The sequence below is a fragment of the Mastigoproctus giganteus genome, chromosome 14 (assembly GCF_048544385.1).
Source record: "Mastigoproctus giganteus isolate SK-2022 chromosome 14, ASM4854438v1, whole genome shotgun sequence".
Classification (NCBI taxonomy): Eukaryota; Metazoa; Arthropoda; class Arachnida; order Uropygi; family Thelyphonidae; genus Mastigoproctus; species Mastigoproctus giganteus.
In genome coordinates this window covers 94,401,776-94,415,338 of record NC_143588.1, presented here as the reverse complement: position 1 = coordinate 94,415,338, position 13,563 = coordinate 94,401,776, and the positions used below count along the sequence as shown (strand labels likewise).

The 13,563-nt window shown below is 35.0% G+C and overlaps 1 protein-coding gene across 2 annotated transcripts in view; it reads left to right on the top strand.

Annotated features, from left to right (window-relative positions):
* LOC150075393 (uncharacterized) overlaps positions 1 to 13,563 on the top strand; it is a 180,917-nt gene that overhangs the window by 134,190 nt on the left and 33,164 nt on the right. For both annotated transcript variants that reach the window (XM_090388248.1, XM_090388246.1), the window contains exon 11: positions 4,861 to 5,096. In XM_090388248.1, the coding sequence (XP_090244374.1) occupies positions 4,861 to 5,096 (236 nt within the window). The remainder of the gene's footprint in view (positions 1 to 4,860; positions 5,097 to 13,563) is intronic.

Here is a 13,563-nt window from a genome sequence, read left to right as displayed (position 1 = left end):
AATATGGTAATGCTCAATCAGTGTTTTAAACAGCTGTTGTTATTGTGCACTAAAGTAGAAATAGATAAATTTTAAGAAACAATCAAGAAAAATATTTATTATAAGTATATATTCAAAATACAACAAGAGTGATTATCAATAACATAATAGCCATTTATAAAATATTGTTCTCACTTATGCAGTATAAAACTTTAAATTAAAAAAGTTGTTGTGTAATTCATAGAGTTATAATGTTCTCAACTAACCTTGTATATAATACAATGTTGGGTTAGAACATTCCAGTAATAGATTCATTGTCATGAATCTATTACTGGAATGTCATGGTACAAATTTGAGATTGCATGAATGATTCTTTGCATGGCTTTCCTGTCATGTTCCGTCAGCTTCGGATATTTTCTGTGTTGTTATTTTCTGTGTTGTTTTGTGACAGTTTTTGCAACCATTTTCAAGTTATATCAACAGTCTTCAACCTAGGGATCTTCAGTGCTGTTGAATTGTCATATCCAGATTGATTGCTTATGTGGCACCCTATTATCATTCTGTGCTGGAAGTCTGTTAACTCTGTCAGTTCCAGCATCTTGCATTCTCAGTTGTAATACTATTTCCTCAAAGGCCTACAAGCATATTTATAGTTTTCTCTGATGTGTGGTAGGATGTGACCATCTATCAATGGAGGGGCGCACTGCCCTACCAGATACTAATGGTAGGGCAGTGCCTATATGTATGCATTTTTACGTGTATATATATATATATATATATATATATAAATGCATGCAGATGGGCAAAAATCAGTACACTTTTATTTCAATTTCTTTGGAAAAAGTATAGAAACATAATAGAAACTGAACTGTTAACTGAACTTAATGTAGACCCAGTGTAGCTGAGTAGCAAAGTACAAAGAGTGCCCTAGCACACATTTCAATGGTTCAAGCCTGTGTGGCTGCTAAATACTGTTTTGTGTCTGTTGTCAAAATGATTAATTGTAAACTCCTCTGACCTGGTGGTTGTGCTAGAGTATAAACAGAACATTTTTTCTATTATTATTATTATTTGACAAACTCAAAAAATTTTTGTGACCATACAGAAAAGTTTGGTAAACTTCAAAATGGACAATTTGTCCTTTAGCTGCAGCACTTCATAAGCAGTTTTTTTTTTTTTTGGCACATCTTATGATTATGTTTGGCAAATTCTTTTGAAAAATGCTGAACGTAACACATGATCAGTTTCAGCAAAACTTCAGTTATTGCAGCATTTAGATTTTCAACAGTTAACTTTCCTAGAATAGATAAGATCTTTTAAATAGTTCCCCAAACAAAAACAAAATCTGCAGAGGCTAAATCTGGTGACCTAGGTGGCCTTTCAATAGAGCCATGATACCCATTCTACTTGTTTGGTAGTTTTTCACATAGGAATTTTCTAACATTAAGGAAATAATGTATAAGACCAAGTACTGTACAATAATGTACATGAAAATGAAGTCCTTTTATTCAATTTCATGATAAACAAAATCTTGTAGCATTGAAAAATAGCTGTCTGAAGTAACATTTCTGTTAGAGAAGAAATGGTCCAACAGTTCCTCTCATAGGAAATCTTTAGCAGTTTAATTCCTTTTACACTTGGGTTCCCCAGCAAATGCAGTTGTATCATTTAATGTCATCCAGTAATCTTGAAAATTGCCTCATTAGACCACAAGATTTCATTTGTCAAATTTTAATTATTTTCTCATGGTTGGAGAAACTTTTCTGCAAAATCAAACTCTCCTATCTGGATCATTCTTGTGAAGTGCATGATATGATTTAATGTAAACCTTATATCTTGAATATTTTAACATGCTTTTTATTGAAGTTGGGATATATGTTGTTCTCTCCGAAGTCTTCTTGTGGGTTTTTTTTTTTTAGGCCTGGGGAGTCAATCCAGAGCTTGCTTAACATTTGTAACATTATCTTCTACTCAAGCTGAACATGGGTTTCCACATTTAGGAAAATCAGTACTCCCCATCTTTTTCTTATTTATTTCATAAATTGCATGTTTTCAGAGTGTTGAAAAGTCAGAATGCTTAGGCCATTCTTGGATGGATGATGGATGGATGGACGGGCGGGCAGGTAGGCAAATTAAAATTACTGTTTTGACAAACATATATTTGAATTCTATAAATTATGGTTATAATTTATAGAGAGAACCATAATTTATAGAATCTAATTTCAGCAACCTCTATATAATGAAATCAATCATTCATTTGAAAAAATTTGTTAAACAGAAATTTCATTATAAAGAAATATGACCTTTTCAACAATTAAAAATACTTAATTCACCATTCAGAAATATAACAAAAGATGGAAAATAAATCACAAATAAGTGGGAATGAATAAAAATTTTTTAACATTTTAAAAACAATTAATTTATTAATACATACATATTCAGAAATGACCACTTACGTGATGCACACAATATATTAGTACACTTTTAAGAATTATTTCTTAAAATATTTTGTTATTTTTTTGTTGTACATTGGAATTTGCTGTACATTGTTCATAAAAATGTTCACATTTGTTTAAACACTCAAATATATTTTCTGGCACATTTTCTTCACACTGAAAGTCTCCGACGCAAAGTTTCAAATTCTGCCTACATTTCATGTTTGGAGGATTTAATATTGCCGTTGTTGCCCTCATTTTCATCAAACTCATCACCGATATTGGCCCTAGTTCTTTGAATACTCTCCAAAATGTTGGAGTTACTTGGATATCCAGTTACTATGACATCATTAAAAAAACTCCTAAAAATTCGTCAAGAACAATTTCTCCACTGATCAAACCTTTCCCTTGAAGTTCTTCCATAGGTTGCTCAATATTTTGTAGTAGTTCATCCCTCTCATCACTGTTAATTGACATTTTAGTAAAACCTGCTTTTGCAAAAGAATTCTTAATCATTGCTTCTGTCATATTTTGACTTCACACTTTTGCCAACTCTGATATGCACATCCACAAATCTGTAACAGAATCTATAGGTTGGCTAGTTTCTAATTTCTATATAATTTTTTTTTTAGTATATATATATTTTTTTTCTGTAGTGCATTTTCAAATTCTTGATAATGCCTTGGTCCACTGGCTGCAGTTTAGACGAGGTAGTCAGAGGGAAGAAAACAAGCTTCATACTTGTAGGTTTCAAAATTAGCGAGTGAAGGTGGGCAGGGCAATTGTCGACAATCAACGCAATTTTTCTCTTTTCTTTCATCATCTTTTTGTCAAAATTTAAAATCCACTGTTCAAAAATTTCACTTGCTGTCCAAGATTTTTTGTTATAGTTCTAGTCCAGCTCTACTCAGATTTACTCCTTTGAAACATCGTGGTTGTTTGCTTTTGACTATTACCAAAGGCTTCAGTTTTTCATTACCAGCCATATTTGCACCAACCAAGACTGTAATTCTGTCATTACTATTTTTACCACCTAAACATTTATCCCCTTTAAAAGTCAGTGTCTTGTTTAGCAAACATTTAAAAAATCGATCATCAACATTGCATGTCTTTGGGCTCATAGCCCTACATACTTTTTTTAAAAGTATGTAGGGCTATGAGCCCTACATACTGTTTAAAACTGTTTATTTTGAATGGGTACAGTCTTCTTTTATTACAACTCCACTTTCACCAGAAATGACTTTTTTGAATAAGCCATGGCACTTTTTAAATTTTTGTCCAGCCAACCAGAACTGGCCTGGAATGTTTTATGTCCCAGAAAGGATGCCTACTCCATAGCCTTTTCTTTTATTAATGGCCATGATATCAGCATGTTTTGGTCTCAAATCAACTTCACCCACTTAAAAACTGCTTCGTGCTGCATCTGGAGACTAAACACCTGCAAAGTAATCTGATTGAGGTGTACAAGGTCTTGAATAGGTTGAACAGGCTCAGTGCTGATGGGATTCTTCCACTTGCTCAGTTACGAACCTTGAGGGAGCATAAATTAAAATTGAGGAAGGACAGTTGTACAATAGATGTTTGGAAATTTGTCTTTAGTCAGCGGGTGTTTGATTGCTGGAACTAATTTCCATCTGTTGTTGTGGAAGTTGATAGCTTAAATAAATTCAAGGATGAACTGGACAAACTTTTAGAGCAAATGGTTATGTGAAATGGGATTCCCCCCCCCCCTTTTGGCTGATGCTGTATAATCTTGCTTTCTTGCATCATATGCCTCTACTAATGTTAATGCTGATTTAGAGCCCACTTGTACCTACCATGGAAATAGAGATAGGTAAAATTTAGTGAGTGTGGATGACTCATTTCTGCAAGACAACAGATGAATTTCTGGGATGAAGAAAATTCTCCTAATTCTCTAATAGGGTGCTTACAGTAGAAAACTGGTTGATCAGAGCCAATGTCCATGTTGGGAATATGTCTTAATTTTAGCCAATGTCTGTGGACACATAGATAGCAGTTGACCTTTTGTATCTTAAGAATTAATCCCTTTAGCACTTAAGAGCTAAAGAGATTAATTCTTACTTCTTTTAGCTCTTAATTCGTGCTTTCTGCAGCATTTCTGTGGCCTAAAGACCAGAGGTGCGAAGAATGCATACCCAGGTCTCTCGAAATCAGTTCGTTATATGGAAATTTTCTTTGTTATACAGAAACTATTTTCAGTGTAATGACCAAGGGGAAATCTAAAAAATTCACCAAATAAAAAAATCTGCTATATAGAAGTTAGAAGTTCAAGGTCTGACTGTGTATATTTTCAGAAAAACCTTGAAAAAATCTCGCTGTTAATATAAATTATAAATAAGAAGTGGCTTTTTTTGGCATTTATTATAAATAAATAAATATTTATTTATCATGAATTTCAAAATTCTTTGTTTCTAATGATTTACAGGACACCCTCTCATCTCATGAATTAAGTAGCTTTGGTGATTCAAGCCACAATAGTGATGATCTTCATTCTTTTTTTTCTGATGACTCTTTCACGCATTTTACTCTTGATATGGTGAGACATATGACACATGAAGAACATATCAGAGCTCGTCACCAGCTAGCTCTTCTACAGTTGCAGGAGAAAGCACTTCTTGATAAAGCAAAAACAGAACTTTCATGTCTGAATTTATTCAAAAAGTAAGTACATAAGATATCATTAAGTAGTTCAATTTTGAAAATTTCCAAAATTAAATTTATTGATATAGTTGGGAAAAGGACATTATGTGGTTCTATCTATATGATAAATTATATACAGGTTGACCCTCACTAATCTGGCCACCAGTAATCAGGTTCCACCGCTAATTCGGACATAATTTCTGAGAACGTAATTTCAAATTTCCCGGGTTGGCGCACGGACCTGCTGCTACTGTTTTGGTGGCATTGGTTGCAGCATAAGCTGTTTGCGCGAACTCTTAAACACCAGAAAGCTTTCCTACTTGTTTTTCTGCATTTATTATTATTATAACCTGCTCACATTTAGCCCCAGCCATGGTTCCAATGCATAAAGGAAGTGCCTCTCATGGTGTAAAGCGCAAATACCGTACATTTTCCATAACAGATAAAGTTGACCTTCTGAAAAAACTTGACAGTGGTGTGTCCTGTGAGAAGTTTAACTCTGCTTAATTGTAAATTGCAATTTCTCTCAGGTCCTCTTATTTTAGTAATTTTCTTTTAGCCATTCCTTTTTAGATTTTTTTTTTTTTTTTTTTTTACAACACGCTTGTACAAACTTGTGGAAAAACACAACAAAATATGATGGATAATACAGTGCGCTAACGAACTTGTTTTCACAAAATCTCTAACAATACTGACAAACTTATTGCGACATTTGAGAGTTTATTTTATTGCAGCACTCGCCGTGCAGTGCCTCTGTAGCCAGGTGGGCTGGAACAGCAGTGCGTAGCACATGCTTCTTGATTAGACCAGGGTTCGAGTCCATGACCACCATATATGGAGGATGCAGAAAGGTCAGGGAATGACCACCGCATATCACCGGAGCAATATGGCCTTAGTTGCTAATGCTCCTAAAAACCAAATACCAAACAAACAAACAAGCTCGCTCACTGCACGTGCAATAAACTAATCACAAATGGCCTTCATATGTATGCCATAATAGTGTCACATGTATGTGGCCAATACGGCTTCTTAAGAAATAAAGTAACCTACTGGGCTATGTCAACCACATATATGTGACATAAAAAAAAAGTCTCTCTCTCTCTTTTTTTTTTTTTTTTTTTTAAGCAAAAAAATGACAACACTGACATTACAATATTTATTTTAGAATTACTAATCAAATTATTTGCTAAATATTTTTTGGTTCCTGGGGAATTTTTTTCTTAAACTGGCTTGGCAGTCAACGTGTTAAAGGTAGGAGCAGGTGGTTAGCTGTTGGGTAAACTGTAGGTGTTAAAATAACCACCGGTGATCCGGCAAACTCACTAATCCGGCACCCCCACAGGTCCCAACGCTACCGGATTAGTGACGGTTGACCTGTACTATGTTGTATATGAGGGGTGGCCAACGAGTCGATCGCGATTTACCAGTTGATCACGGATTTAATTTTGGTCAATCACAATGAATTTTAAATATACAGTCATCCATCGATTTGTGCACCTTGTGCAATGAAATTTTTGAGATGGTAGATCGCGGCACATTTTGAAGGAAAAAAGTAGATCGCATCACAAATTAAGTTGGCCACTCCTGCTGTGTATAATAATATATATAATAATGATAAATGACATTATGATACCATGTGAAATTATTAACAAAATGTTTTATTAAACTCATATTGAATACACTCAATTTCTACACTATATTGTTAGCAGGTAATTTTTCAGAATTCTTACCAAAACTCATCATTATCGACCCATAAATGCAACAGCTGTGTGGATATAGAGGACCATATCCATACAGCCATAGCATTTATGGTCTGTTGATGGGGTTCAGTAAGAATCCTGAAACATTCACCTGCTAACAATTTAGTATAGATATTGAGCTTATATTCCATATTAGTTTAATAAAATCTATTTTGTTAATAATTTCACATGGTATAATAGTGTCAATTATCATTATTATATATATTATTGCATATAGTATATAATTTACTGTATTAATTTATTGAGTTAAATTTGGATTTTTTTTAATTTACATTTAACTCAGAATCACAATGAAACATTCTTTAATATGATGATCTTTTTTGTACTGTTTTATTTTTTCAACAATCTTTTTATTTACCAGTGTTCTACCATGGAATACTTTATAGTATTAGTCCCAAAAATATCAAATTTAAATAACCATACCAATATTTTAAAAAAAATCTCACACATCCCTCATATATACAAGGTGATTTAAAAATAGCTTTACAGCTTCAAACTTTTAACATGAAAGGAAAACAAATGCAATGAAGAGAAATACGTTAAGTTGCTCACTGGGCACTGGAGATGATGTATCAGATATCCCAACAAAATTCATTTCATTTCATACTTAGGAGAGCATGTTGCGGGTTAATTTGATAGTGGCAATAGTAAATCCTGTTCAGATCACTGAATTGTAGTAATGATATGTGATAAACTCTACCATTTGTGAAACCCCCTATAGAAAGAATTTGACTTAGGTCTGAATAGACTTAGATCTGGTAAAAAAAAAAAAAAAAAAAAAAAGAGGCCACTGAAGGAGAGTGGCCTCCTTTAGGCTGCCCTTGTTTAGGCTACCAGATCAGCTACAGCAGTAGCTGATCCAGTAGCCTAAACAGCTCACTCAGGGTTCATGGTTGCTATAACTTTGTGTTCTTGATAAAGCAAAAACAGAACTTTCAGACTTTTGAACATTCATTATTTTGCTTAATTATATAATCCTCTCATGTATCATAACTCAATATGTAAGTAACATTTAATATTATTACCACCCACTCTAAAATCTATTGAAGAAGGGAGGGTTCAAAATATGGGGTTTCCTTAAAAAAAGGCAGCTAGTTGTTTATGACTCCCCTTTTGTAATGTGCTTGTCATTAATTTTTAAAAATAGTATTTTACCCTTGTATTTCAGCTTGTCTACATGTATTGTGCATTTGGGTCAGTTGCAATTGTGTTAGCACTGTGTTGCTTTCAGCATTTGAATGTGAATAGATTTGCATTTCAGTTTCTGGAAACAAACTAAACTAAGCCTAATCATTCACTAGATTGTGAACCTCTGCTTGTCGTAAGAATGTTTAAGTCATAGTTTTGTAATTTTTATGATTTTCCACGTCGTGCTAACTCTATTGAAGTTACTTAGTATATTATACTTCACCTTCTATGCACATGGTGCTATCAAATTTATATTAATTACCTTTCAGTCCCAGCAGTTCAATATAACAGTGAGTTGCCATTTCAGTTAGAGTAAGCATATGTGGTTACACTTTAGAGAGCTTACTGGCTTCAGTAAAGCACTTATGAGTTACATAACAAAAACCGTAATTTACAGGACTGGAAGGATGTATGTATAAAACTACTGCAAATAACTTATTTAAGAAATTTATTATTAAAGCCATGCTTTTAATCTAAATTAAGAATAAGAAATGGCCAGATTCTCAAACAGGACACATACTAATCTCACCTGTCCTCAGGTGAGGTTAATGTGTCCTATCATATGAGGTTAATATACTAAATTAATTCCTGAGAGCAGGTTAGAGTCAATAAGCATCATATCTGAGAATTTCTGCTTTTATTGCCCTTCTAGGTCCATGTCCAGGAACAGCCAAGCACACTTTCTGATCCCAACATCTTGCATAATAACTGAAATACCTACTTATCAATGGCACCTTCAATTTTATTGCAATTTCTTGGTATCCTCAAGCAATAAAAATGCCTGAAAATTAATAGCTTCTTCATCCTGATATCAGACAAATCCCCTATAGCCAAATCCTAACCTAAGCTTATGTCTTGTCCCACCCCAAACAGGAAATGCTACAGAGCAACTCTTCTCACTAAGTGTGCAAACCCACAAGAACTAAAAGACACCAAGTCTATATCTGTTTTTTTCCTCCATTCTATAACTTTTAGACAAAATCCCCTTGAAATCACATTCCAGGAAAATTTTTGTTTGCATAATGGCTGATGTCCATTTACTATGGCATCTCACCATGTTTGACAGAAAAATGTATTATTCAACTCATAAGTGTGAATTGGTTTCTGCAACTTGTGAATAGCTTGTTGAATTTAAAAAGATACAAACCAACTACTGGCAAAAATCATTATAATGGAATCAAATGGAGCTATAATGAAAATTTGCTAGCTTACTGCATATAGTATCATAATCCACTGTATGGCACCTTTAAATTTTATACTTCTACTCCTTCCCAAGAATTGTGCAAGGAATCAGAAAATTTCTGTAACTCATGTTATAGTTGCATATGTAATCCATTTTGTTTATCCTGCAATAAAAAGGAAAAAGAAATGCACTAATTAGCATTAGCAGAGACATATGATGCAAGAAAGCAAGCTTATATAGCATCAGCCAAAAAAAAATCCTTCCCATTTCACCCACCATTCACTCCAAATGTTTGTCTAGTTCTGCCTTAAACTTATTTAAGTTGTTGACCTTCACTACAGCAGATGGAAATTTGGTCCAACTATCAAACACCCTCCTGGCTAAAGGGAAAAATCCACACATCTATTCTACAATTGGCTTTCCTCAATTTGAATTTATGTCCCCTCAGGTGAGCAGGAGGAAGAATCCCATCAGAATTGAGCTTGCCCAAATCATTCAAGGCTTTATACACCTCAATTAGATCACCTTGCAGGTACCTAGTCTCCAGAAGCTGAAATTTGCAGAACTAAAGCCTTTCTTGGTAACACCAACCCTTTGTTCCACTCAGAAATTTCGTTGCTCTTCTCTGTACTCATTCCAGCAGCTCTATATTTTTCCTAAAATAAGGCCTTCAGACCTGTATGCAGTACTCAAGGTGTGGCCTGACCATTGCCTTATACTTATTGTATAACTTTTGAAGGAATAGAGATAAATCAAAAACAGGAACTAAACATACATGTCGATAAAAAAATAAATTAATTAAAAAAATTGTCTTATTATGTTATAAGACAATAACTAAAAATTATGTTATTATTTTTATGTAATATTGGTGTAAATACACCATAGAAAACTCTTAAACGTTAAAAACTATGTTTGTAGTTTGAAGGGGCATCATTTTATCTCTATCTCATATTGTGCTCCTCCTTCACAATGAGTTGCCATGTATTGCACTACCTCGAATAAGTAACGCTTCACCAAAAGATAAGTCTATTGTTACTTATTCTCGGTGGGCACCACCACCCTGATGGCACCATTTCAAGGCTTGTTGGCCGTGCCCACTGAGAATAAGTAACAATAGACTTCTCTTTTGGTGCCGACCGGGCTAGCCGAGTGGGTAAAGTACCTGCTCGGCAACCCAAAGGTCGCGGGTTCGATTCCCGCCTCGGGCTTGGATCAAAGTACTGCAAAAACCTTGGGAGGTGCAATATGGCCACAGAAGCCGATGCGCCAACAACTACCAAATCAAAAAAAAAAAAAAAATTCTCTTTTGGTGAAGCGTTACTTATTCGAGTTAGTGCAATACATGGAAACTCGTTGTGAAGGAGGAGCACTATATGAGATACAGATAAAATGATGCCCCTTCAAACTACAAACGTAGTTTTTTCCATTTAAGAGTTTTCTATGGTGTATTTACACCAATATTACATAGAATATTTACACTCTTAAACGTATGACGCTTTATTGCATCAATCTTCATTTTTACATTATCATGTACATCTGGCATCTCTCATATTGTGTGATTATCTTCAATATTTTCGTTAGATTCTTTTAATTGCATTAATTTGATTTTTAATTGTTTTAAATTGATTTTGAATTGTGTTAAACTGATTATTTATATTTTACTTTAATGTACCGGTAAGTTGTCGATTTTTTTCGTTTTTTCCGTTTTAATTTCTGCAGGGTATCATACGGAAGTGTTCTACGTACTATATTGAGGTAAACTCCTCTTATTATTTTACTAATATTATTATCAACGTAGAACATATTGAGTATTACAACTCTGATTCATACTATCTAACCAGTATTATATAGAATATTTACACTCTTAAACATATGATGCTTTATTGCATCAATCTTCATTTTTACGTTATTATTTTTATACATACATCCTTCCAGTCCTTAACAAAGTTTTATATGCCATTTAAGGGAAAATTCTTTCAGCTAAGAAGCCAACCATCTCTTCATGGCAGCTTTAACTTCATCAGCATCATATATCTCTTGCCTTGGAGATGTTTTTTAAGCTTTGCAAACAAAGAGAAAATTGCTTTGGGACCAATTGTGAATTTTCACGTTGAAGCAACATGCTGTATTACAGGCTTTATTCATTTGATTCTCCTTTTTTTTTTTTTTTCTTTTTTTTTTGAGCTTGTCTAGTGTCTTATTGTAATGGACTGAATTTTATTGTGGTCTTTATCCAAAATTCTCTGTGGATGTTAACCCACATGAGATTTTTGATAAAGGAAAAATTCCTTCAGCATCCCAATAGAGTTGCAGAAAACAGTCAGCATCACCTGGCCAAGTTGATGCTTGGATTTGAATGGACATGGAAATGTTTTATGGTGAAATTCTTTGGGTTATCTCCTGTTTTCTAGATCATAGTGGTGAATTTAGGATTCATCTTCAATCACAAAGACATTTAAAAATGAATTATTTTCAAAAGTCAAAAACTCAGTAACATTAGCATTAGCATTAGCATTAGTAGAGGCATATGATGCAAGAAAGCAAGCTTATTCAGCATCAGCCAAAAAAAAAAAAAAAAAAAACCCTCTCCCATTTCACCCCTCCGTTCGTTCGAAATACCTGTCCAGTTGAGCTTTAAATTTGTTTAGGCTATCAACTTCAACAACAAGTGATGGAAGTCGGTTCCACCAACCAACCACCCGCTGGCCAAAGGCAAATTTCCGCACATCTATCCGACATCCGTCCTTCCTCAATTTGAATTTATGCCCTCTGAGGTGATTATTCTGAGAAAGATGAAGAATCCCATTGGCATTGAGCATGCTCAAACCATTCAAAGCCTTATACACCTCTATCAGATCACCTCGCCGGTGCCTAGTCTCCAGACTGTAATTTGCAAAACTTAAGCCGTTCTTCGTAAGAGCAACCCTTTGTTCCATTTACTAATCTTGTTGCCCTTCTCTGTACCCGTTCCAGCAGCTCTACATCCTTCTTGAAATGAAGCCTCCAGACCTGTATACAGTACTCAAGATGTGGCCTAACCATTGCCTTATACAAGGGAATAATCACCTCCTTATCCCTGCTAGAAAAATTCCTGTATATCATTGACAAGACACCATGAGCTACTCTTGCAGCTCGTCTGCACTGCTCAGAGAACTTCATATCTGCCTGCACAATTACCCCCAGGTCCTTTTCATTCTCCACCACTGTCAGTGTAGTACCGCAGAGTTGATACATTGCTCTGGGGTTACTGTTACCCATATGTAGTACTTTACATTTGTCAATGTTAACCTTCATTTGCCACCTCTCAGCCCATCTGTTCAACCTTTCCAGATCCTGTTGCAGCAGCATAGCGTCAGTAGTGTCCTTAACGACCCTGCCAACCTTTGTATCATCTGCAAACTTAGACATTAAACTTGATATCCCATCATCAATATCATTCATAAACACCGAAAACAACAATGGACCCAACACTGAACCTTGAGGAACTCCACTAATAACATTAGTCCACGTTGAGCAGTGTCCATTGATTACCACTCTCTGTCTTCTGCCACTCAACCATCCCCTTATCCATAGCAGCAATTTGCCTCCAATGCCACACTGCTCCAATTTGTGCAGCAGTCTTCCATGTGCAACAGTATCAAAAGCCTTTCTAAGATCCAAATATATAATATCAAAGTTATTCCCTGCATCCAGTTCTTTTGTGACTACATCATAGTATCCAATCAAATTGGTCAGGCAAGACCTGCCCTTAACAAAACCATGCTGCGTCTGAGCTATAACTGAATTCTTGTCTAGATGATCCTGCAGTGCTTCTTTAACCAGTGCCTCCATTAATTTACCTGGAACAGAAGTTAAACTAACAGGTCTATAATTACTTGTGTCAGCCTTTGATCCTCCTTTGTGAATTGGGGTTACATTTGCACATCTCCAGTCTATGGGTACCTCCCCTGAGTCCAAAGAAGCTCTCATAATTATGGCTAGGGATTTGCATACTTCCTTTGCTGCCTCCTTTAATATAACTGGATAGATCCCATCCACCCCAGGTGCCTTTTTTATGTTTATCCTCAACAATCTCTCCTCCACTTTCCTCTCAGTTATTACAAAATCATCCAGCTCACTGCCAATGTTTACTTTACCTACATCATTCTCCTTCCTGAATAACTCCTCATGCGTGAATGTAGATGCAAAATACTCGTTTAGATTGTTAGCCACCTGAGCAGGATCCTCAACTGTTGAACCATCAATATCCAGTGGACCGATCTGATTCATCCCTTTCCTTCTCGAGTTCAAGTATGTAAAGAACTCCTTTCTGTTTTTCTTTGCATCCTTTGCCAAGGATTTTTCGTAGTCTGCCTTT